Source organism: Callorhinus ursinus, unplaced genomic scaffold, assembly GCF_003265705.2.
Source record: "Callorhinus ursinus isolate GAN/ISIS: 27379988/994484 unplaced genomic scaffold, GSC_fseal_2.0 scaffold24, whole genome shotgun sequence".
In the NCBI taxonomy this organism is placed as follows: Eukaryota; Metazoa; Chordata; class Mammalia; order Carnivora; family Otariidae; genus Callorhinus; species Callorhinus ursinus.
In genome coordinates, this window is record NW_027397086.1 from 8,284,746 (window position 1) to 8,311,062 (window position 26,317).

At 36.4% G+C, this 26,317-nt stretch overlaps 1 protein-coding gene and 1 pseudogene across 6 annotated transcripts in view; both read right to left on the reverse strand.

Annotated features, from left to right (window-relative positions):
- The window catches only part of RABGAP1 (RAB GTPase activating protein 1), a 156,967-nt gene that overhangs the window by 117,849 nt on the left and 12,801 nt on the right, over positions 1 to 26,317 (reverse strand). For 3 of the 6 annotated variants that reach the window (XR_012382200.1, XM_073905768.1, XM_025888529.2), the window contains one exon: positions 15,673 to 15,872. The exons of 1 other annotated variant lie outside the window; for it this stretch is intronic. Coding sequence is in view for 4 of the 5 variants with exons in the window: in XM_073905768.1 (XP_073761869.1) it covers positions 15,673 to 15,822 (150 nt within the window). In the remaining variant the exon portion in view is untranslated. Of the gene's footprint in view, positions 1 to 4,130; positions 4,425 to 15,672; positions 15,873 to 26,317 lie in introns of those variants that run through there. 2 more of the 6 variants (XM_025888531.2, XM_025888532.2) reach the window with 2 other exon arrangements.
- Positions 8,915 to 9,027, reverse strand: LOC112836798 (U6 spliceosomal RNA; annotated as a pseudogene).

Below are 26,317 nucleotides of genomic sequence, written 5' to 3' on the forward strand. Positions count from 1 at the left end.
TAACATTAATTTAAAAAGGGAAAGGAGAAGGAAGAGTACCTTGTGAACTCATCCTAAAAAGTCAACTGAAGACAGACCCAAAGTATTTGTGACTGTGTTGCAAAGTAATGGGATTATGACTGGGTTTTACTTAACTTTTCTTATTGTCTGAATTTTCTGTATCAAGCACACATTATTTTTATAACTTCAGAAAACAAAAGAAAAAAGGCTATTTGGGAGAAAAAGAAAAGCAAGTACATTTAATTCTACTATATGCAATGCTCCTGACCCTAGGCCCTTTATAATTCTCTTGATCTTTCTACACATTACAGACTCACTTGAGTAATTCTTAATCATTCTTTAAGGTTTTGCTAAATTGTTACCTATGCTTTGCTCTTCTAGGCAAAAGTTAGACTGTCATATAATTCTGTTCATACCTACATTCTAGCACTTGATGAATTTTATCACGATGACATGGTTACTTATGTGTCTCCCCGCCATCGCCCTGATCCCCTTAATTAAACTGTGTGTTCATGGTTCAGTTACTTTGCTGAATAAAAGATCTGCATTAGAGGACAAGATCACCTGATACTAAAAACAAGTAATATCAGAAACTGAGAAGATTAGTTTAGGCAATTCTAAGTGAGAAGGAGTGACTTTTGTATCAGCTATTTTAGTACGGTTTGGCAACTTGTTTCCAACTAAAATAATGTCCATTGGATTTTTCAAGAAGAAAAAGATTAAAATAAAATTTTAAATCCTCTAACTGAACTTTCCACCAAAGAAGTATTAGCTCATCAATGTACCTCCAACCAGTATTTATAGAGTATCTTTGGTTAAGAACTAAGGGTATAAGATTCCTACACCAGAGGAGTCAGGTAAAGAAAATACAACATGTTCTGAGTTTATGAAAAGTTCTCCGATTTTGATGTGAGTTGTCAAACCATTTTATGAAGAAAAATACCTGTTTTTTTTCTTTATAACTACACCATCACATAAAGCCTTTCTATAAAGGGCTTAACTAAAGCATTGTCTTCTCCAAGAAGGCTTCTCAGACTCCTCCCCCAAGCTGAGATAGGTTTCCATCCTCTCTGTTCTATAGCACCCTTTGTTAATCTCTACCGTAGCATATATCTATTAAAGTTGAAAATTAAATACAGCCACAATATCTCTACAGCTCCTCCATCAAGAGGTATAGTCTATTTCCCTAAACCCAAGAATCTGGACTGGCCCTGTGACTTGCTTTGACCAATAAAATGTGGCAGAAGTGACACCCTGTAATCTCTAAGCCTTAGCCTTAAAAGATGCATTACGGCTTCCACGTCTGCCCTAGGACCACCATGCTGCTGTGAAGAAGTCCAAGATTAAAGACCACACTAAAAGATTCAACCATCCCAATCCAGCCCAGTCACCAGTCAATGTACCAGATCAGTGAAGTTACATGAACCAAAACAAGACCAGCAAAACTACCCATGCAATGGACAAAATCATGAGAATAAATTGTTTCAAGCCACTCAATTCTGAGGTAATTTGTTACAAAGAAAAGATTAGTGCACACTACTGCAACAAGGATCCTAACAACTATCACCTACCCTAAGCTATAAGCATCTTGAAGATAGGAACCATGTCCAATTCATCTCTGTTTTCATTCAGCCTTTTAAGAGCTTCTCTTTGTGATGTTTGCCAGTTTCACTGTTATCCTGATTGGGACTCACACTGTTCCCTGAAGTGGAGGATTTCTGTCTTATCACTTCTGGAAAATATTCAGCTATTATCTCAAGTAACTCCTCCTCTCCCATTCTAGTCTACTTTCCAAGTAACTTCTGCAGATTCATTTGGCAGGTATCTGATTTTCTCTTCAGCCATGTCTAATCTATTTAACACATCAGTTGCACCTTTAACTTCACTAGCTCTAATTTTCACTAAGTTTGCGTGGTCTTTTAAAATTTTTTGATAATTTTGTTCATTTCTAATATTTTCAAATTTTTCTTCAAATCTTCAGTCATTTAAATATTTATCTTAAAGTTATAGCTAATAATTCAAATGCCCGAGTTTTGGTGAGATTTGATCCTGCTGTGGTTTGCCTGTTCTTTGCTCTTTGTAAATTTTGGATTATCTGATATTCTTTGTTAGGGTAATCTGTGGTAATACCATGCAGCCTGGGTGGCAGGCATGTCCCTCCAGAGTAGTTCTGCAACTGACTCTGTCAGGTGCCCTAAAAGTATTACCAACCCAGGAATATTCAGGTAGTGTAAATTCAAACCCCAAATACCCGAAGGCAAGCCTACGGGTACAAATTCTCAACAAGACTTCCCTCTAAACCTATGTCCATGTTAAGAAGACTTAAGCTAAACCAACTGAGGGTTCTAGCGGGGAGGGGGGTGGGGGGATGGGTTAGCCTGGTGATGGGTATTAGAGAGGGCATGTACTGAACGGAGCACTGGGTGTTATATGCAAACAATGAATCATGGAACACTATATCAAAAACTAATGATGTAGGGGCACCTGGGTGGCTCAGTCGTTAAGCGTCTGCCTTCAGCTCAGGTCATGATCCCAGGGTCCTGGGATCGGGCCCCGCACCGGGCTCCCTGCTCTGCGGGAAGCCTGCTTCTCCCTCTCCCACTCCCCCTGCTTGTGTTCCCTCTCTCACTGTGTCTCTGTCAAATAATAAAATCTTAAAAAAAAACAAACTAATGATGTAATGTATGGTGATAACATAATAAAATTAAAAAAAAAAAAGACTTAAGCTAAGTTTCCTTATTTTCTTCCTGTGATTGTAAGTTATCTTTTCCAAGTCTATCCTTTCAATTAGGATGCATCATCCCCTGAAGGTGCTATATAAGGAAATCTCAGTTTCCAACACCCTTCTCTGTAAAACCCAAAGCCTTATCCCTTACCCAATTTATCTATCAAAACCCATACCTATGGGTCATAAAGAATAGCAAACTCCCCCCAGTACAGCCCCAGTGTCGGCTTTTATGTTTAGTTTTGGCTTTCAGTGTCCCTCTTTGCTTTTGTTCCTTTGGGATTTCTTTATTTTCTTAAGAATAGAGTTATGAAAGGGTGTTTGTTATATTTCATCCAGCTCTCCTAAATATTTTGTATTGGGACATTTTTGGGTTTTCTAGGTCATATTTCCAAAAATGGGAGTTGTCAGCCTCAGTACCAAAAAACAGCATTTGGTAGATTACTAGCTGTCAACTGAATAGTCAACAAAACACTCAGGACTTCTGGCATGGAAGAATGACAGGCTTTTAAATGTATTTCCTAAATCCACTTCAATTTTAAAATCTAGTAGTAGCTGAAAAAACAAAGTTTCAAAAAGATGAGTGAGCATCACGGAGCAACATGCTGCAGTAATCCCATCATACTTTACTTTGATCTCATAGACTGAACAGTAATTGTATTACTTTCTTCGCTTACCAGTTCTACATACAATAAGCCAATATACTGTAGAGATGTACTGAAAATACATAGAGGAAACATTTTAAATTTGTAGAGCATATTGCTCAATTTCTTTTCAGTAAACAAGACAGATGACAGAGCAAGAATAAAAGTTCTCTGGAGGAGCCCTGAGGGTCCTTCCCATTTACCATAAATGATTCATCAAATTAGAAACAGGAAGAGCAAGTCAAACAATACTTCAAAAATTAACAAGAAAATTTTCAAGTGAAAGAAACCCAAAAAGAGAAAACTGACCTATTTGCATGTGTACTTGTTCATGCTGTCTTCCTTCCTATTACAGAAACTGTTCCTAGGCTAACCCTTCCACTCACACAACAGGAAACCTCTCTCCCTAATCAAAGACTTGGCTCTTCCCTGGTACTAGTAATGTCCCCCTCTTTACTGAATAACTCCCATCGGTGCATTTGTTATCATAAAATCTCTCACTGCAATCCCTATTCCTCTTCACCTACCATGCCATATTTTTTTTTTAGCAAAAATCCTTAAAACAGTTGTTATACTATCACTTCTTCCTCATCTACCATTTACTACAAAACCCACACGAATGTTAATGATCTCATCTCTCTCCTGAAACAAAAAAGCAAGCAAAAACAAAAACAAAAATACCCTTCTTAAGGATCACCCAGGTCTCTCCTGTCTTTTTTTAGTCACCATCGAAAGCAACCTCTCAGCAGAATCTAACATACCTGGTTATTCCCGCTCTCTTGAAATACTTTCTTCATCTCTCTTCCAAGGCATTCCAATCTCCTAGTTTTCTTTATATCTCACTACTTATATCTTCTCAGTCTTCTCTGCTGGTTTCTCTTCATCTCCATCTCTCAATGTTGAAGTACTCCAAGAATCAGTTCTTCACTCAACTCTTCAGTTTCTACGCTCACTCTGTAGGTGATCTCATCTAATCCCATAGCTTTAAATACCATCTATATACTGTTGATGCCAGCCACAGTCGCTCCGGAGGATCAATCTCACACAATCAACTACTTGACATCAAGAAATGGACATATAACAGTCATCTCAAATTTAATATGTTCAACTTCTGATCCCTCTAACCCAATCCTGGTCCTAGCTCTTTCCATTTTAATAAATGGCACTACCATATACCTAACGGCTCAGGCCAAAAACTAGGAATCATCATTTATTTCTTTGTCTCAAATCCCACATATAAATTGCCCACCCTATCAGTTCTACCTTGAAAATATATCCTGAATCAGACCACGTTCATCTTCTAATCTTAAGCCAATATTATCTCTCCCTTTAATGACTAAAACAGCCTTCCATCTGCTCTTCTTGCTATCAGGCTTGTCTCTTTATTGCCCATTCTCCATGGAGTAGGCCAGATATAACTCATGGTTTTAAGCATATTCACAGATATGTGCAATCAACATCAAAGTCAATTTAAAATATTTTCATCATCTCAAAAAAACAAAACAAAACAAAACACCAACCACCACCATATCCTGTTAGGTATCAACTCTCCTTTCTCCTAATAATTCCAGACCTAAAAAGCAACAACTAATCAATCCTCTGCCTCTAAAGATTTGACTATTCTAAACATTTCATATTAATAGAGCCATGTAATTTGTGGACTTTTGTGACTTGCCTGTTATTTAACATGTCTTTGAGGATCATCTATGTTGTAGCATGTATCAGTACTTCACTCCTTTTTATGACCAAATAATATTCCATTGTATACCACATTTATCCATTTAGTAGTTGATAAACATTTAGGTTGTTTAGCCTTTATTCTGTGGGTTGTCTTTCTTCCTTTGTCGCTTATGCTTTTGGTGTGGTTATCAAAGAATCCACTGCGAAATCTGAAGTCATGAAAATTTACCCGTTTCTTCTAAGAGCTTTACATTTCTAGCTCTTACACTGAAGGCTGTAATCCATTTTAAGCTAATTTTTGTATATGGTGTGAGGTAAGGGTACAACTTCATTCTTTTGAGTGTGGCTGGCTATCCAGTTGTCCCAGCACAATTTGTTGAAAAACAAAAAACCCGTTCCCAATTGAATGCCATTAGTAAACCTTGTCTAAATCAGCTGACCACAGAAATATGGTTCTATTTCTCAATTCTCAAATGTATTCCAGTTATCTATATACCTATCTTTATGTCAGTACTACACTGTCTTGATTACCACTGCTTTATACTAAGTTTTGAAATTACAAAGTTTGAGTCCTCCAACTTTGTTCATTTTCAAGATTATTTTGGCCTACCCAAGGTCCCTTGCAATCCAAAATGAATTTTACAATTGGCATGTAAACGTCTACAAAGATGTTACCTAGGATTCTGATAGATTGCACTGAATGTGTAGATCAGTTTGAGTAATGCCACCTTAACAGTAAGTCTTCTGAGCCATGAACACTGGATGAATTTCCATTTATTGAGATCTTCTTTAATGTCTTTCAACAATGTTTTACAGATTTCAAAGTATAAGATTTGCACTTTTGTTTAACTTAGCACTATTTCTTCTTTCTTTTTTTTTTTAAGTAGGCTCCACGCCCAGTGTGGAGCCCAATGTGGGGCTTCAATGCGTGACCCTGAGATCAAAATCTGAGCCAAGATCAAGAGTTGGACACCTATCCAACTGAGCCACCCAGGTGCCCCTATTTCATTCTTTTTCATGCTATCATAAATTGTTTTTTCATTGTTACTTTAAGATCGTTCATCGTGAGCATACAGAAAATTGATTTTTTTTGTATACTGACCTTGTATCCTGCAATCCTGCTGAACTTATTTAATAATTTTTTACATTTCATAGGGTTTTCCAGATATAAATTCATGTCAACTGCAAACAGATAGTTTTTACTTCCTTCTTTCCAACCTGGATATTCTATTTTTGCATGCCTAACTGCCCTTGTTGTACAATGCTGAACAGAGGTTGCAAGTGCAGACACCAAGTCTTGAATCTGAACTTAGGGGGAAAGAATCTACTCTTTCACCAGCAAAAATGATTTTCACTGTGAGTTTTTCATAGATGCTGTTAATCAGGTTGAGAAGTTCCATTCATAGTTGATTTGTTTTCTACTTCTACATTTTCATAAAAAGGTGTTTTTCCTGTGCCTACTGAAAATGATCATGTGGTTTTGTTTTTGGTTCCACTGATATGTTATATTACATTCACACATTTTCAGTTGTTAAACCAAACTTACATTCTTGGGATAAATCCCACTTGCTCATGGTATGTAATCTTTTTCATATACTGAATTAAGTATGCTGGTGTTTTGTTGAGGACTTCCGTGTCCATATTTAAGAGATACTGACATGTAGTTTTCTTGTGATGTCTCTAATTTTGGCATTGGCACAGCATCATCCTTATAGATTTAGTGATAAAATAGTCTCTCCTTTTCTATTTTTTGGGAGAGTTTGCGAGGAACTGGTATTCTGATTTAAGCACCTGGTAGAATTCAGGAATAAAGCCATCTAGGCCTGAGCTTTCTTTGTGGGTACATTTTTTATTACTAACTCAACTTCTTGTCATAGGTCTAGTCACACTAAGTCTCATTAGTATTTTCCTAGAAATGTATCCATTTCAATAAATTCTCTAATTTTTTGGCATATTACTATTCCTAATAGGTCTTTATAATCCTATTTAATGTAAATTTGGCAGTAATGTCCCCTCTTTCAGTTCTAATTCTAGCAATCTGTTTTTTTTCTTAGTCAATCTAAAGTGATGCCAATTTTGTTGATCTTTTCAAAGAGCCAGGTTCTTGTTTTATTAATTTTTGTCTATTACTTTTCTGTTTCACTGATTTCTGCTCTTTTATTTCCTACTTTGGCCTGTTTTACATTTAGTTTGCTCTTCTTTTTCCAATGTCTTAAGGTGAAACATGAGGTTACTGATTTGAGATTTTCCTTCTTTCATAATATAGGAATTTATAAGTAGAAATTTTCCTATACGCATTTAAGCTCTATCCCATACCGTCTGCATGATAGATCTTTTCCCAACTTTTTATTTTAAATGTTTGTATCTGAATTTAATGTGTGTCTCCTGCCAAGGGCATACAGTTAGATCATATTTTTTTTATCAACTGCTGACAGTTTTCTTTTTTATTATATTGCTTAATCCATTTTGTTATTGATATAGTTCAATTTAGGTGTGCCATTTTGCTTTTTATTTTTTATGCAACTATCTTACGTATTTTCCATTCCTTTATTCCTTTACTGCTTTTTTAGTATTTCGTGATTATTTTCTAATATAGCATTAACATTTCTTTAATGATATAGATACACACAAACATACACACACCACCTTAGTGGTTGCTGCAGAACTTGCCATACATATCTTAATTTATTAGAATCACTTTCTAATTTATACTATCTTAATTCTAGTAAGATACAAAAAATTATTCAAATACAGCAGTATTCCCCCCATGGTATTATTATACATATTGTATCTATATTACAAAGCAACACATTTTTATAATTGTTACTTAATTCTGTGTTTTTAAAAAAGATGAGAAAACAAACATTTAGTTATATTAATTTTATCAATCCTGGTTCTCTTCATTGGCTCTTGTAGTTTTGAATTACCATATTAAGTCATTTACTAAGCTGTAATACAGCTCTGCTCTGACCTACCTTGTTTTTCTATGATTGGCAAACAGATCATATTTCTGTATGTTATAGGTACAATATATACATATTGTATATATAATGCAAAAGAGAAAAAATGTATTCATACTGTCTTTATTATTACACAGTTACCCTTACTGGTGCTATGGATTAAAATTACTGTTTGGGGTCACTTGCTTTTGGCCAGAACAACTTCTTTTAGTATTTCTTGTAAGGTGGTTCTGATAGTAGTAAATTCTGTTTTTGTTTATTTCAGAAAGTTTTTATTTCATCTTCAGTTTTGACTAACAGTTTTGCTAGGATTCTTGGTTGACAGTTTTTTCTTCGAGCACTTAGAATGTCATCCTATTGGCTTCAAGCTTCCACTATTTCTGCTGAGAAGTCAGCTGTAAATCTTATTGAGTTCCCCTTGTAGGAAATGAATCATTTTTCTTTTGTTTCAAGATTTCCCTCATCTTTGGTTTTCAACATTTTACTAAGATATGCCTTTTTTTTGGATCTTTCTGAGTTTATCTTAGAGTATGGTGAGCTTCTTAGATGTGTATTGTTTTTCAATAAATAAATGTGGGACTTTTCAGACATTATTTCTTCAAATATTTTTTCTGCTCATTTTTCTCCTCTCCTCTGAAATATATATATATATGAGTATGTTATTACAGCTAATAACATCTCATCTTTCTCTGAGGCTTTGTTCATTGTTTTTTCTTTCTGTTCTTTGGATATTTTACTGATCTTTAAGTTTATTAATTCCTTCTTTTAGGAGTGTCTGGCTGGCTCAGCCCATAGAGCATGTGACTCTTGATCATAGGGTGGTGATTTCAAGCCCCATGTTAGGTGTGGAGCCTACTTAATAAAAAAGTAAAAATAATAAACATTGTTTAATTCTTTCTTTAAAAAAACATTTGTTATGGTATACTTGATGTACATTATATGTCATCTTTGCACAGGGGCCATGCTAATCTTCTTTGTATTGTTCCAATTTTACTATGTGTACTGCCAAAGCAAGCACATGTACATTCAAATGCACATAATGTAAGTGTGCACTTTAGTGAATTTTGGCATATGTATACACCACAACCACATACATATACACCACATATCCACAATGCCCCAAACTCCTTGTGCCCCTCTGTACTCCCATTCTTCTTCCCCATCCCATCAACACACCCAAGCAACCACTGAACTGCTTTCTGTGATGACAGGTTTTGCATCTTCTAGAATTATATATAAATAGAATGTGCAATATGAGAATTTTGGGGGGGCTGGTCTGTCTTCTTCCACTAAGCTTATTTTGATATTTCCTCATGATTGTGGTAATAGTTCATTTTTAAAAAGATTTTAAACACTTCTCGCATTTTATTTATGAAAAAATCTGTGGGTCTTTTATTTTTTACATATTTTTCCAACTTTATTGAGACTTAATTGAAATAAAACATTAAGGTATACGTGATTTGGTATGTGTATATATTGTGAAATGATTGCCACAATAAGGTTATTACATCCACCAACTCACATGATTACCATTTCTGTGTATGTGGTGAGAACATTTAAGATGTATTCTCTTAGGTACTTTCAATCAATTATATAATATATTGTTAATCATAATCCCAATGCTGTACATTAGATCCCCAAAACCTAGTAATTGCACAACTGGAAATTTGTACTTTGACCAACATCTCCTCGTTTCACCTACCATCACCTCCTGCCCCTGGCAACCACCATTTTACTTGAGGTTAGCTCAGATTCCACATATGCATTGTGGAATGTGAAATATGTTGTGTTTTTGGTTGTTTCAAGATATTTTTTGATTTCCCTTTTTTCTTCTTCTTTGATTCACTGGTTGTTCATGAGTATGTTATTTAATTTCCAAATATTTGTGATTTTCACATTTTCCTCCTGTTACCAATTTCTAACTTCATACCTCTATGGTTAGAAAAGATATTTGGCATAATTTCAGTCTTCAATTTGATAAGATTTGTTTTGTGACCTAACATATGATCCATCCTGGAGAATGTTCTGTGTATGCTTGAGAAGAGTAAGTATTCTGTTGCTGTTGGATAGAATGTTCTATTTATGCCTGTTAGGTCCATTTGGTCTAAGGTATAGTTCAAGTCCAATGTTTCCTTATTAATGTTGTGCCTAAATGATCGATCCATTGTTTAAAATAGAGTACTAAAGTTCCCTATCATTGTATTGTCTATTTCTCCCTTCAGATCTGTTTCTTTTGCTTAATATATTTAGGTACTCTGATGCTCAATACATAGATATTTACAATTGTAAATTGTAAAAAATATCTTCTTGATGAATTGACCCATTTTTCATTATATTATATCCTTTTCTTCTTATAGTTTTTTTATTAACATTCTTAGTTTATTGATCCTCTCATGAAAAATCTGCACAACCACCACAGATAAAGCCACTGCAGCATCTTTACTCCTTCTGTTGTCCAATCTCCAGCTCACTTTTCGCCAGCACCAACATTGGCTTTTGCAGTCCCCCTGACTTTCTTCATTCTGTTCTTGCATTCCTTTCGCTGTTTCCTTGATGTCTTTTTCTTCTCATACAGGCCATGTCTTGCAAGTCCGCGTTTGGGTTCATTTTTCTTTGCATAATCCAAGGAATCATAAATCATGCCAAAGCCAGTTGTCTTGCCACCACCAAAATGGGTTCTGAATCCAAATACAAATACGACATCTGGTGTGGTCTTGTACATTTTGGCTAGTTTTTCCCGAATTTCTGTCTTAGGTACTGTTGCCTTTCCAGGGTGAAGAACATCAATGACCATCTGTTTCTGCTGAAGTAGTCGGTTAGTCATGAACTTCCTGGTCTGGATAGTTACTGTGTCGTTCATGATGGCAGCGAGGCTTCAAGCAGCCAGGGAGGAAAAGATCTTCTTATAGTTTTTAACTTAAAGTCTATTTTGTCTGGTATCAGTGTAGCTACCTTTGCTCTCTTTTGGTTTCCATTTGCATGGAATTGCTGTTCCATCTCTTCACATTGAGTCTGTGTGTGTCCTTAAGGCTGAAATGAGTCTCTAACAGGCATAGTGGGGGTCATATTTTTTATCCACTTAGCACTATGTTATTTGGAGAATAGAATTCATTTGCATTTAAAGTAATTATTGATAGGTAAGAACTTATGATGCTATTTTATTGTTTTCTCATTGTTTTAAAGTTCCCTTGTTGCTTTCTTCCTGTCTTCCTTTGTGAAATGAAATTTTCCAGTGGTATACCTTGATTCCCTTCTTTTTATCTTTCATGTTATCTATTGTAGGTTTTGCTTTGTGGTTACCATGAGGCTTACATAAAATCTTACTGATATAACAGTACATTTTACGTTTGTAACAACTTTAATCAACTTTAATCATATACAAATACTCCACCCTCCCCCCCAACATTTTAGGGTTTTGATATAAAAATTTAACTTTTTATATTGTATATTCATTATCACTATAGTTATTTTTAATACTTTTATCTTTTAACCTTTATACTAGAATTAATCAACACACCATATTACAGTATCAGAGTATCATGATTTTGACTACATACTTACCTTCTTCAGTGTTTTATATCTTCATGTTTTTCATTTTACTAGCTAGTATTCTATCATCTCAGGTTGAAGAACACCTTTCAGCATTTTTAGTAAGGTTTGATGATGATTAATTCCCTTAGTTCAATTTGGGAATATCTTTCTCTCTCCTTCATTTCTGAAGGACAACTTTACTGAATAAAATATTCTTGGTTGGTTTCTTCAGCACTTTGAGTGTATCATTCCACTCTCTTCTGGCCTGAAAGGTTTCCGCTGAGAAATCTGCTAACAGACTTACCAGGATTCCCTTGTCATGTGATTTTTTTTTTCCTCTTGCTGCTTTAAAAACGGTCTTTTAGACAGTTTTATTATAATGTGTCTTGGAAAGAATTGCTTTGGGTTGAAATCTTGGGGAAAACTATAAATTTTATGAACTTAGGTGTCCAAATCTCTCTCCAAATTTGGGAAATTCTCATTCATTAGGTCTCTAATCTTTCAACCCATTTCCCCCTCTCTTCGTCTTCTGGTATACTATAAATGCATAGATTATTTTTATGGTATACCATGGTTCATGTAGGCTTTCTTCACTCTTTTTCATTTTTTTGTTTTCAGACTAGATAACGTTAAATAATCTGTCTTCTACTTCATAATAATTTTTTCTGCTTGATCCAGTCTGCTGTTGATTTCAATTGCATTTGCTTTCCCTAAGGTGGTGATGACTGCTCAAGCATGTGGTTTCTCCCAATCCCACGGAATCCAGTTTCTACGCATGCTCACTGGCCATCTGCAAAGGCTCATTCTGACCATTCTTGCCCTCAGAGGCATGCACAAGGCGGCAGTCACTGGGTATGGGTGTGTCTGAGTGAGCTGCACAGAGCTTGGTGGTACCCATAGGCCAGCTGAAGTGATCAGTACGGGAGACAACCTCAGTGGCTCCGGAGTAATTTCCTGACAGAGTTCCCAAAGCAGTTAATAAAATGTGTGTTCCTTTGATATGTTCATTCCCAGCCTTAGCTGTTGTTCTCCCAGCATGACTGTCCACCCCCAAGTTGTGTAGTTCACAACCCGATATTCTGGATAGAGTGAGAAAGAAATGGGTTTTGGGAGTATCCCACATAGCTGGGGAATCCAGCACCTGCTCTCAATTTCCCACATGGAGAAAATCATGGGCAGAGAAAGTCTCTATTGGCATTGAGTTGTGCTGTCTTGGGGGAAAGGTGACACAGGTAAAGTAAAACAGCTCCATTTATTGTCTTCAATGGATCCAATCTTGGATGGTTTTTCCTCCAAGTATGCTGAAACCTCTCTGATGGACCCCTGGACTCCCACAAAGGCACTCTCGTCCATGAGTGATTGTCTAAATCACTGTTCTTTGAGGGTTGGATAGTAAACTTCATCCTGAAACTTCTGAAAACACCTCTCATTAATTCTTTCCTTTGCCAGTTGAAATTTACTGTTGAGCCCCTCTAGTGAATTTTATGTTTCAGCTACTGTGTTTTTCTACTTTGAAATTTTCATTTGTTTCCTTTTTTTATAATTTCTATCTTCTTAATGATACTCTCTATTTGATATGACTTTGTCATCATACTTTATTTTTTTAAGCATGATTTCTTTTAGTTCACTGAACTTAATGGCTACTTTGAAGAATCTATGTATTAAATCCAACATGTCACTCTCATAACCAGTATCTGCTGCCTGCTTTTTTTTTTTTAAATGACATATGGGTTATTTTCTCGTGTTTCTTTGCATGTTTCACAATTTTGTGTTGGAAACTTGATATTTTAGATAATATGTTGTTCTAATTCACAGTACTGGTCTCCCCACTCTGGGACTTGTTATTTTTTATGCTTGCTTGTTCATTTAGTAGCTAGATATCTTATTTTCTTAAATTCTATGCCCCTAATTTCCATAGCGTTAAGCCTCTGACTTGCTCCCCTGAGGAGATTTGGCTTTGCCTACAGTCATCCTGAGATGACAGCAATTTTGGAAGAGTGCTTGGTCCCTTTCTCTGACCACACCTAGATGTTAAACTCCACTAAATATGGCCAATTGCCTTATAGTTTTCACCAATGAACGTGGGTATAAACTACTCTACAGAATAAACTAACCAAATTGACATTACTTTGAAGGGAGAGTTTCAGAGGTCCATGTTTGAGATTTGTTCTGACACTAAGAGTCAGTCTCCTAGTAAGCCTATACTTAAATCTGTATGTTCAATCAATCTACCAATCTCCTCTCGAATTACCTTTCACCACAAGCTCTACTGTTTCTGAGAGTACCCTTAGGCTTGAACTTCTCTACATTCTGCTGTAAATAGCGTCAGCTTCTCTGGGAAGGGATTAGGAGCTGTTTTATGACCCCCTTCTCACTACAGGGAAAATCTGTGAGCCATCGCTGTGACGTTGGGAGATGGACAATAGCATGCTTTACTTTGAGTGACATCCCATCTTTAGAAGCTGAGTACTTAGTGGTGATGTAGTAGTCTCAGGTCTTCCTGGTTTGTCTGTAGTGGTGTGGAACCACTACTTTAGAGGCTAGGGCAATTGGACTCTCAGTATTCTAAGCAGCACTGTGCCCAAAGTAGAGCCTCCATCCCAAGAATGGGGACAGGGCAAAAAAAGGGAGCCCCCATCTCTGAGTCACACTTGGCTAGCAAAACGTAGCTGGAGACAGGATGAGAAATGCAATTGCCCTATTTCCTGGAAGATGGTCCTCCAAGTGGGGGTGGGGGGGTAAGAAATTCTGTCTTCTTGATTGCACTGATATGGAGTTACCATCTTGCTCAGCTGGGATAGGTCCGGGAAGCAATGGGTCTTGGTGCAAATACCACATATTCTTTACCAAATTTTAGTAAATTTCCTTGAATAAATGTTTCTTTACTTGCTATATATCCTTCAGAACATTTCCAAAGACTGTAAATCGTTGTTTTTGTTTTTTAATAATTGTCACCAATTTTGCTAAGGAGTAGGTCCACAGAGCTCCTTATGCTGCCATGCTGGAAGTCTCTTTCAGCCACTGAGCTTTTTAAAATGTAAATCAGATCATGTCCCCATTGAAAACTCTCCAAAAATTTCCTTCACATTTATAACACAGTCCAAGTTTCTCCTAAGCTCTAGAAAGTTCTACACGATGCAGCCTCTGCCAACCACTAGCTATCATTCTTTACCACTTTTTATGTACTTTATTTACTCTGCTCTAATTTCTGTCCTAACAAGGGTGGTCCTCTTCAGGGTCTATCTTCGATTCCCTTTAAAAAGCTGTCTTCCTAGATTTCTCCATGGCCTCCTTCCCCATTTCATTCAGGTCTCTGCACAAATGTCATTTCAAGATATTTTCAAAAATAGTACCTGCCCTCCATTCTTTATCCATGTATCCCACTGTGATTTTCTTTACAGCACCTAAATTTACTTAACCTATTCATTTTCTTACATGCTTAAAGTCTGTTTCCCCCATTGAAATAACAACTCTAAGAGAGTAGGGGGCTCTGCAATCTTATTCACCACTGTATCCCCAGTATTTAGTACTTGGCACACAGTCAATACTCAATAAATACTTGTTGAATGAATAAACATAAACAAGAACTGAAATATTTTTAAAGCTATTTACATCTTAAATGACATTAACAGAGAATATTTTTATTTATATCCATAAAGAGAATGATTAAGAGTATGGGAAAAATAGTTGTTCATTTGGCTTAGAGAATATAAACAAAGTGGCCAATATCCAAGTATTTAATATTCAGTTTCAGTAATCCTAAAACTTATTTTTATAAATAGCACTGCTGACCTGCCCTTGCCTTTACACTACATACACCAGACCCAAAAGAAATAATCAGCTCTAATTTAAAGGGAAAATAAAAACAATACTAAAATGATAAATATACTACGACCACTAGTTTTGACAATTGGGGTATTAGAAGATTTAGAAGCTAATCAAATTGGAAATCCTTAATCAAATACAAATTTGTCACTGTCACTAATTATAAATAAAAGTCTTTAGCATTAAAAAAGTTAGGATATTACTTCCATTTTTTCAGTTTCACTCCATATACCTTCCTATTATAGGCCAAGTTTTGCAATGCGCTTAGCAAGGCTAAGCAAAAGAATCTTAGGTTATGGAGTTTTACCTTGAGTCCTGTTTTCTCGTCATCACTTCCATTATTTGTAGATGGTGTCTCATCTCCTTGCCTGGAAACCAAGACAAAATCTTCACTATTAAGAGTAGATACTGAGTCTGAGGAGACACTGATTTTTCCAACAGAAGCCTTGTCATCCATGACTCAAGAATGAAGCTCAACTCATGAATGATTAAATATTTTAAAAATGCCTGAAAAACAAAAACCATAAAGATACTCATATAGAATGTCTGCCAGATATTCAGTTATGCTCTAATTCTTACAAAATACATATGGAAAAACTTAAAAAAAACTTTCAAAATCTTTTCCCAAGACTTCCACTACATACAACTTAGGCTTTTTACTCCAGATAATGAAGGAATCTGATGCTATTCAGGGCCAGGATATTTCAGATTAAAAAAACAAAACGAAACAATAAAACAGATTCCCTTGAGAATAACTGCCTACCTACAGTGATTTCTTTGGCATATGTTACAACTCTATTCTTGGACTTCAAAAACTATTAAGTACTAAACTTCTGTTTTCTACCCTTTAATTTGTAAAGCTGTACACATAAATGAAATTGAAAGCACACAAGACAATAAGGTTTTTCTAATGTTACTGATATTTAAATTTAAAATATTAACAAGATGCTTTTAAGAAATAAAATTTTATAGTCACACTCAAGAGAAATAAATTCAAGGCAGAGCAAGCAGAAATTCTAGAGCTGGGAAATACCTTACATAGCAAGAAATCAGAAATCCGTTAAAAACTCAATCTTCCCATCCCACAGTTTCTCAAGAGTTCAACTCAACATGAACATTACCAGTAAGTTTCATGCCAAAAATTCCCAGCAAGAAGTATAAAAATACGTCACTTATGAAAAGCCACTCAAATATTTATTGACTCCCGGAATAAAACTTAAACTCATCTACCATTTAAAAACCTGGTTCTGAATACTTTATGGCAATGTTCCCATTTGGTTGCCAAAACAGCAAGAGAACAATACAATATACTCAGAAAGCTTTAACCAATAAACAGTAGTAGTTCTAGCTCTATGCTCATCTTGTACCTCAAAGAGGTAAAGGTGCTGAAGAGTCTATTTAATCTCTCCAATTAACAAGTCCTGATTTATGCTTTGTGTTTTCAATTGAACATATATTTATCGAGCATCCACCATGTGCCAAGCACTATTTTCCCTTCAAAGGCTCACAACTAGATAAACACCTGACAGCAGGAATTACACAATCCTTCAGCATTACAGTTCAAAAGAAACTGTTAAACAGATAAGAAAATGGCAACCCCAAAAGAAGGTAATTTACCTAGGCATAACTAAGGATGGAACCCTTACTAATGCTACTTACTTCTTTCTATTTAAACTAATTTCCTTGCTTACATGGCTATCACAGCTTTACATTTCATAGGACTAAATTTAAATGTACAGTGTAGCATTCAAAGGCACTTCAAAATGTACTTTTTGAAAACTTTTTTTAATGTAGTTTTGCTTCATCCATTCAATGAATACTCACAAAGTGTCTAGTGTATAAAGGATAATACATGGTAAGCAAGAGAAATTAAGATTCTTGCCCCAAAGGAATGTATACTGTAGCAGAGAACAGAGGCACATTGAACAGATTAATAGGTACAGATTTAGGGTAAAGAAAACTATGGGAACATGTTGGGAGAGGGATTTAGACATGGAGAGTTAAGGAATATATTCACCTGAAACTAGGATATTGTATGACAATTTTACATCAATAAAAAAAGAGAAATATATTAGAAGAGGTAATGTCCTTACTAAAGATATACACTTTAATACATCCACGTATTTGCCCTCATTGGATCCTCCTTCTAAAGTGGTTTTCTTGGTTTTGTACTCCATTAACTCCAACTCATCATTCATGATCTGACTCCCCTTTTCCTAGTAGCTTGCCAATCTTCATCCCAGAACCAAATAAACTGCTTGCCTTATTTCTGCTCCTATAGCATCTTACATTTTTATAGTACTATTGTGATGTATTACAATTTGATGGCAACTGCCTCTTAATTTACTCTTCATATTATTTATTACACAGATAAGGAAATTGAGACCTAGACAGATGGTGTAACTTGTTCGAGGCAATGGCTGTAATGTAACTGGTTAGAGGCAAAAGCAAAAACCGGGCCCGTTATCTCGTATTTCAGAAGCTATGCTCTTTCCGTCAGATTATGATACCTTTCCAACGCCACAAATATGGACTTGTCCCAAAACCCTCAGTATTGGGTAAAGGAATCTTTATCTGTTGTAGAATGTGCTAGTACTTTAGGCAAGGTTTTGGAGAACTAGTATTTTAGGCAAAGTTTTTCATGCTTAATTAGATTTCCATTCTTTTAAATTGTGATTAATAAGATAGCAAAGTGCCTCGGAAAGTTCTCTAAAGCTATGATCTGAGACACTGCTTTCTATGATACTCTGGACTCAAAAAATAATATACTTTGGTATTTAAACACTATGAAACTGAGAAGACTTGTCCGACTCAAAGTTCAACCTGTTTCCTTTGAGGAGAAGACAGGAAAACACACTTTATAAAATACTTTACTATTTGTTTTGGCACCTGTAAAAAACTGAATCACTCAGTGGGAATGAGGTTTATCAAAACATGAAGCAGTACAGGAAAAGTCATACAAGATTCCCCTTCTCTGGCCTCCACAATAAAGAGGTGTCCCAGAACCTGGTGTACTCCTGGCAAAATTGTATTCATAATCTCTCTCTTGAGACCATAAGGGGTAATTGTTTTGTTTTTAATCCCTACTTATATCATTTACTACAAGAAGCCTCCTACTGTAATCCTTCATCCTTCAGACTGCAATTCTAGATCTAAACCTCACGGATAATAGAGAACAAGCTTCTTCCCCCAAATATCCTGCACTACCATCTCTCTTCCCACTTTTCCCCATAATATCCATCACCATTTGACACACTACGTTTTAATCATTTGTTTTAAATATCACGTAAGCTAGAATCTAAGTTCCACCAGGGCAGAAATTTGTGTGTTTCATTAACTGCTGTACCTTATCACCTGGAACAATGCCTGGCACATAGCAGGTGCTCAAATACTTGCTAAAAAAAATTAGGATAAATGGCAAATAAAGATGGAAAAGAGCAAGAGCCACCCAATGAAAAGATCTTTTACTGACAGTAAGAACAGAAGTCATATTTGTAATGGTAAAGCACACAATTAAGAGGAAAAACCCAAGTTAGAATACTGGTTGCACTACCTAATGTGAGCTTTGTCATAATAAGCCTTAGTTTCCATAAGTGAAAATGATGTACTATCTACCTCACAAAACTATTATTAAAATTACTAAGTAACACATGTACATCTCATTTAATAACAATCATAAAACATTGTAAGCACCCAATAGTTATATCTTTTTAAGCTAACTTCCAATTTTAAAAGAATTAACAACTATCAGGGCACCTGGGTGGCTCAGTCAGTTAAGCATATGCCTTCAGCTCAGGTCATGATTTCAGGGTCCTGGGACTGAGCCCTGTTGTCAGGCTCCCTGCTCAGCAAGGAGTCTGCTTCTCCTTCTCTCTTTGCCCCTCTCCCCTCTCGTGCTGTCTCAAAAAGTTCAATAAAATCTTTAAAAAATAAAAATAATAAAAATTAACAAGTATCAACTGATTTAGGTAATTCAGTTTAGGAAACACAATACTAGGACAAAAATATATAGCTTTCCTATTTTCCATATTCTAATTTCTTTATATCTAAATAAATGTGAAGGAATACTCTGAATAAAAAAATGTTTTATCTTTGTGTAATACTTTACAGATTACTAAAACATACACATTCTTTATCTCATTTTATCATCCTAACAATTCTATAAGGTAGACAGAGTAAGGATGTTTATCCCATTTTAATAAGATAATATACATATATGCACTCTGGTATTGGTAGGCACCAATTACTTCCTTCTTTTATACAAGTGACAACCTAGACCCTAGCATGTCTAGTTACCAACAGGGCCAGGTTGGTGAGTCAAGTTCAAGGATGTTTCCTTCTCTATCTCCTTTAATAAGTCACTAAGTCACTTTTGTTTAATTATGCAGCCTCCTGCATCAAACCCAAAAGTTCAATTGTTATATTTTTCATAACTTCATTACTTTTATCCTTATTGAGATATAAAAGATCCCTAGAGGTTTTCTGATTGAAGATTGTCTCATGGGGGAGCCTAGCTGGCTCAGTCAGTAGACATGGTCGGTAGACATGTAACTCAATCTCAGGGTTGTGAGTTTGAGCCCCATGTTAGGCACAGAGATTTAATAAAAAAAATTTTTTTAAAGGGGTGCCTGGGGACACCTGGGTGGTTCAGTCGGTTAAGTGTCTGCCTTCAGCTCAGAACATGATCTCAGGGTCCTGGTACTGAGTCCCACATCGGGCTCCCTGCTCAGCGGGGAGCCTGCTTCTCCCTCCGCCTGCTGCGCTCCCTGCTTGAGTGCTGACAAATCTTTAAAAAAATAATAAATAAAAAATAAAAACAGGTGCCTGAGTGGCTCAGTCAGCTGAAAATCCAACTCTTGATTTTGGCTCAGGTCATGATCTCAGGGTTGTGGGATCAAGCCCCGTGTTGGGCTCCATGCTCAGTGTTGTTGAGTCAGCTTGGGATTCACTCTCTCCCTCTCCCTCTGCCTGCTGTTCCCCCAGCTCGTGCTCTCTCTCAATATTTTAAAAATTAAAAAAATAAAATAAAATTAGTCTCATGATGTTTAAACTGTTTACAAAGTTTTTGCCTAAATTTACTGTTTTGTTCCCTAAGTGACAAATTTATGCTTAACTATGTACTTCTGCAAAGATCATGGCAAATAATGCACCTCAGTCTTGCCAAAAGATTAATTTCCATTCTCAATCTCCTCTTTCTTAAACACTTCAGAGACCCAGCTAATGGAGAGTAAAATGGAAAAGAACTGGGGCGCCTGGGTGGCTCAGTAGGTTAAACATCTGCCTTCGGCTCACATCATGATCTCAGGGTCCTGGGATTAAGCCTCATATCTGGCTTCCTGCTCAGCAGGGAGTCTGCTTTTTTTTTTTTTTCTTTCTCCCCACCCCCGGCCCCTCCCCACTGCTTGTTCTTTCTCAAATAAAATCTTTAAAAAAAAAAAAAAAAGAACTGCCCATGATAAAGGCTCTTTTGATAGTCCTTCAACAGCAGTGGGCTCTTGGATAATCAGTGTTTACTTTTAAAAAACTTGAACTCGTTTTTTGTACAGAGTACTATCAGATATTTGTATGTTTCTAGTTACTAACATTCAGAGTAACATAAACAGTTAACTTGCAGTGGCATGAATTTGCTGATGTACAATCAGTAGAGGCAAAAATCACCTCCCAATAACTGACCTACCTAACTTGATAAAAGAGGTATGAGTGATACTTGTAATTGAACTTGACATGCTTGAGACAAAATGTGCTAGTTCCCAGCCACTATTCTAGGGCTCTAATTCATTTTTATTTCCCGAAACTCTTTCTTCCTAAAGTAGTATTAACTGCCTCCACCTCTACCACTTTCAATAGGACACTCCAAAGAGCAGTCCCTCTCAAAAATCTGGCTCCTCTCTCTCTCACCAACCCTTACTGAACCTCCTCTTTTAAAAACTTAATTAAAACCTCATCTGTGGGGGTGCCTGGACGGCTTAGTCGGTTGAGCGTTTGCCTTTGGCTCAGGTCATGATCTCGGAGTCCTAGGATCAAGCCCCATGTTGGGCTCCCTGCTCAGTGGGGAGTCGGCTTCTCCCTCTCCCTCTGCCCCTCCACCTGCTCCTTCTCTCTCTTGCACACTAATAAATAAAATCTTAAAAAAAAAAAAAACGCCTCATCTGTGGCCCTCGGTATTTTGTTTACCCTCTGAGCATCATTTTTAAAAGGAAATAAATCAGTCAAGGTCAGTACAAACTTTCAAAACCCAAAGAATTTTTCTTCAGTTTTCATCATCTTCTACCACCGAAATAAATGAAAATGCTGACCATTTCTTTATTCTAAAACTTTTTTCTTGCTTCCACTTTCTACCTCTGACTACCTTTTCTTAGCTGTCACTTAAGTTTCCCTTTCTTCTGCCCATTTTTTTTTTAAAGATTTTATTTATTCATGAGAGACAGAAAGGCAGAAAGAGAAGCAGGCTCCCTTCGGAGTAGGGAGCCTGATACAGGACTCAATCCCAGGGCCCTGGGATCATGACCTGAGCTGAAGGCAGATGCTTAACCAACTGAGCCACCCAGGCACCCCTCTTCTGCCCATTCTTTAAGTTCTACCCTGTTCCTCTTCTTTTTCCACTTTTCCCTGGCTCTTATTAGCTCACACACTTATGACTTTTTTTTTTCTTTTGGTATGCTGATGATACTCATAGCTCTATCTCTCCTCTCTAAATCCATATGGGTATTTTTGTTACGTTTTTCTTTTTTTTTTTAAGACAGGGAGGTGGGTGAGGGGAGGGGCAGGTAGAGGGAGGAGAGAATCTCAAGCAGGCTCCATGCCCAGCATGAAGCCCAACGCGGGGCTTGATCTCACAATCCTGAGATCATGACCTGAGCTGAAATCAAGAGCGGAACACTCAATCGACTGAACCACCCAGGCACCCCTGTGTTTTCCTTTCTATTTAGTATTAAGTGTCTGAAATGTGCCAGGCACTCTGTATAATGTTACGGTGAGGAGCAATAGGTAGTCTTTTACCTAGGATAGGCTTACAGTGGTACAGAAAATGGGACAGATGAACAGGTAATTATAATATAGTGCTTGGTATAACAGAGGTATGCAAAGGATGTATACACAGGATAGCTCTGCTACATGTGTTCATGACCATCTCAAAATCAATTCCATGTAAACCTCTTGTCAGTCACACAAGCATATTCCTTCTTCCTCATAGGTTCCCTATCCTGGTTAACAACCACTGATCCAAGACAGAGACGTCAAAAAAGTCCTTGACTCATTTTCTCTTTCTCCCTGGAACACTAACGGATTTTAGTTCCAAAACATACCCCAATCTTATTCCTTCTTTGCCATCCTTCATGTCACAGACTTGTGAGTACTTCATTCTCTTTCAACTTAGCTAAAACATAAGTCTCCTTTTCTAGACCCTCTCTAGTCATTATCAAAGTCCTGCGGCTAATATCTAAAATTTAGATGTGATCATATATCCCACCCCTTCCTCAAAACCTTTGACTGCTCCTGACTGAAAATAGAATAAAATTCAAACTCTCTGTATCATTACTCTTCAAAATATGGAGACAATCTATCATTCTAGTCTAATCTCCTTCTATCAAACCATACCAGAAATGCACCAAAAATGTCATGCATTTTTATGCTTTCAAGCCTTTGCTCACATTCTTTGCTAATCCAGGAATATGTCTTCATTTCCCCACATAGTCCTTCTCCCTCACCAGCAATCTTATGGTACAATCAAATCTCCAAACTCCCCCTTTCCCTTCTGCAATATTCATTATTTCTCTCTAGGGCTCCTAAGGCTTTTGTTTGCTTTTTAATTCTATCACAAAATTATAGCATTTATCACACAGTAAAATATCATACCTCTTCCCTGCTCCACTGTATTGGTTGATCATTCATTCCAGAAACAATTACTAAGTACAAATCACTATAGTAAATGCTGGGAAAACAACAAGCACTGATAGTTCCTGCGAACTATTTGTGGACTGGGATCTTGGATTTTATTCATATTATCTTTATATCCTTGTTTACTAGCAGCACTAAATAATTTTGGTTGAATAATACTCTTTAAACAGTGTTTAACTGGTAGGAGGACAAATGACAAATCGGCTATACTACATGCATGTGACTTGGGGATATGAATATGGATGGCAACTAGAATAAAGAGACTCAAAAAGAACTACCTTTGAGTGTGCCTCCCTGACTCTTCATTAAGTTCACAACTATCAAGCTCAAAACTAGTTAGCATCGAGTCAGAAAATATACCTTGGATTCCCTTTGGACCAAAACACTCTCTTACCACTTCCTTCCTAATACCCATCATTTTTGTTGCTCAACCAGTGAGCAAATGAGTACAACTTTAGGGAATCTTAAGGGGGATACTTAAGTCATCTTGCTAAATATAAAGAGATAATAATTATTAGTTCCTACTGCCAATTATATGGGCCAACATGGTACTAAAAAGCTTTATATGCATTATTTCTAATATTCACACAAACTTTGACAGATAGATATTGACTTCATATGACAAACAAACTGAGGCTTAGACCGGTTCAATAGCTTAAGTTCACAGATAAAACTGTAGGTGCCTCTGTCCTTTTCTGGAATGCTTCTCCTTGGTGTCCTTATCTCCATTCTCTCCCCATTCTAATCCACTTTTTGTTAGATACCAGTTGTATCCGTCTAAAACACAGACAAGATTACACTCTATTCAGAAAAAGACAAAACAGGAAGGAAGAGAATCAAGTCTCAAAGATGCTGTAACAGGCCAATTCCTCTCGGTTTGTAACCCTTTAAAATTAAACAGTGTACAAAGAAGTTTTTTTTTTTTAATAACACTATATTAATCTCAGCTTTTTCTTTTTTCCTTGGCTCAGATGTTTGTTTCCCTGCACTGGTTTTCACATGAATTTCTCACAGCCTAGCCCTGGGAAGGGTGGAACAAATCTAACAAAACTCAATGGAAAATCATCCCTTCTTTATAAAAATAAATTCCTTTCCACCACTACTAATTGCTAAACAATAGATGTGTCTTTGTTGAAGTCTAACACTGAATTTGGAGGCTGTTTCTTTGAATTATTCTAGTGAGCTAAGAGAACCATATTAATTTAAGCCTTCTGAATAATTTCAGCTTCGCTTAAAAAACCAGAAACAAAAGAAAACAAAACAATCGTCTTGGGCCTACAGCACTTAAAAGCAAGAAAAACCAGCTTCTCTAAAAGTCATCATCAGGCAAATTTTAACCTGCAATGCCTGTGACAATTTACTTCAACTATAAAGTGATTCTTTTAGTTCAATTCCAGATAAACTAAAAAGGATAACTTATACGAATATAAAAATTTGTAAGATAGAAGGATTTACTTTAATTTTTAAAAAAGATTTTAAAGTTTTAATCTTGTTAAATTGTGGTTAAATATACATTACTATTTTAGCCAATTTTAAGTGTACAGTTTTGTGGCATTGAGTACATTCACACTACTGTGCAACTATCACCACTATCGACCTCTAGAACTCATCTTCCCCAACTGAAATTTCGTATCCATTAAACACTAACTCCAATTCCTCCAGGCAACCAACACACTATTAATACTTTCTCTATGAATTTGACTATTCCAGGTACTTCATAAAAGTAGGGGAATCACACAATATTTGTCCTTTTGTGGCTGGCTTATTTCATTTGGTATAATGTCTTCAAAGTTCACCTGTGTTATAGCATGTGTCTGAATTTCCTCTTTAAGACCCAGTAATATTCTATGGAATATATGTACTAAATTTTGTTCATCCATTCATTGGACAATACAAATTGTTTTTTCTTAAAGATTTATTGGGGGGGGCATGTAGGGCTCCATCCCAAAACCCTGAGATCATGACTGAGTCGAAATCAAGAGTAAGATGCCCAACCGACTGAGCCACCCAGGTGACCTGGTTAATACAAGTTTTTAAAGCCCGACTGTAACATTATATGATCTTTAGGGTAAAACTCACAAAATTAGTAAAGGGCCCAAAGAAGACAACTAGTATTTCCAGAGTTACTTCTCACTTTGTCATAATAAAGCTTTATTAAAGTTAAGTCTGGTACAATATTAAAAAAATGAACTCCTTGGTCCTTCTGGATGTGACTTAACCAATGTTGTAGCTTCAGTTTTCTCATATGTGAAATGAACGAACATTTTCTATTCTTTTGTGATTGGGAGGAATCAGAAGGGGGGGATGCGAGGTGCTGTCCAATTCTAATCCATGATGTAAGCATTAGTTCCATTTCCGCAAATGAAGAAACAGAGTCTCGAAAGAGTAGTAGCTTACCTTCAGTCATATAGTAAGTACAGGACTTAGGATATCTATGTATTTCTGATTCCAATGTTCACACTCACTCCCCTATATCTTGAAGAGTACAAGAGGTAAGAAGAGGGGAAGAAATGCACATAAAACAGTTCATTTAACTCTGAGCTGATTATTTGAATGCAGTACTGTTGACAGCTAAAAATAAATAAATAAGTAAACCATGTAGGTGATTTCTCCATGTTCTTGTGGATATTTCAGGAAACACTAATTTTTTTCCAGAACTCAAGGTATGATGACTTTATGCCACCTCAACACAGTATCTCCAAACTAAATATTTAAATTATTTGGATGCCATTTCTACACTAGAAACCTACCTCTAGGAACAATGAAAGTTAGCTCATTCACAAAGTCAGATTATATGTCTGACCTCCCTAGTACAGATTTGAAAAAAATGTTTTTTCTTTTTCTGTAACAGATTCCTAAAGCATAATGATTTAGTGTTTTGTAAATCTAAAAATATGAATATTTTTTAAAATTTATTTGAGAGAGAGTGACAGAGATAGCGAGAGAGTGCATAAGCAGGGAGGAGAGGGAGAAGCAGGCTCCCGCTGAGCAGGAAGCCCAAGCAGGGAGCCTGACATGGGGCTCGATCCCGATCACACCCCAAGCCAAAGGCAGAT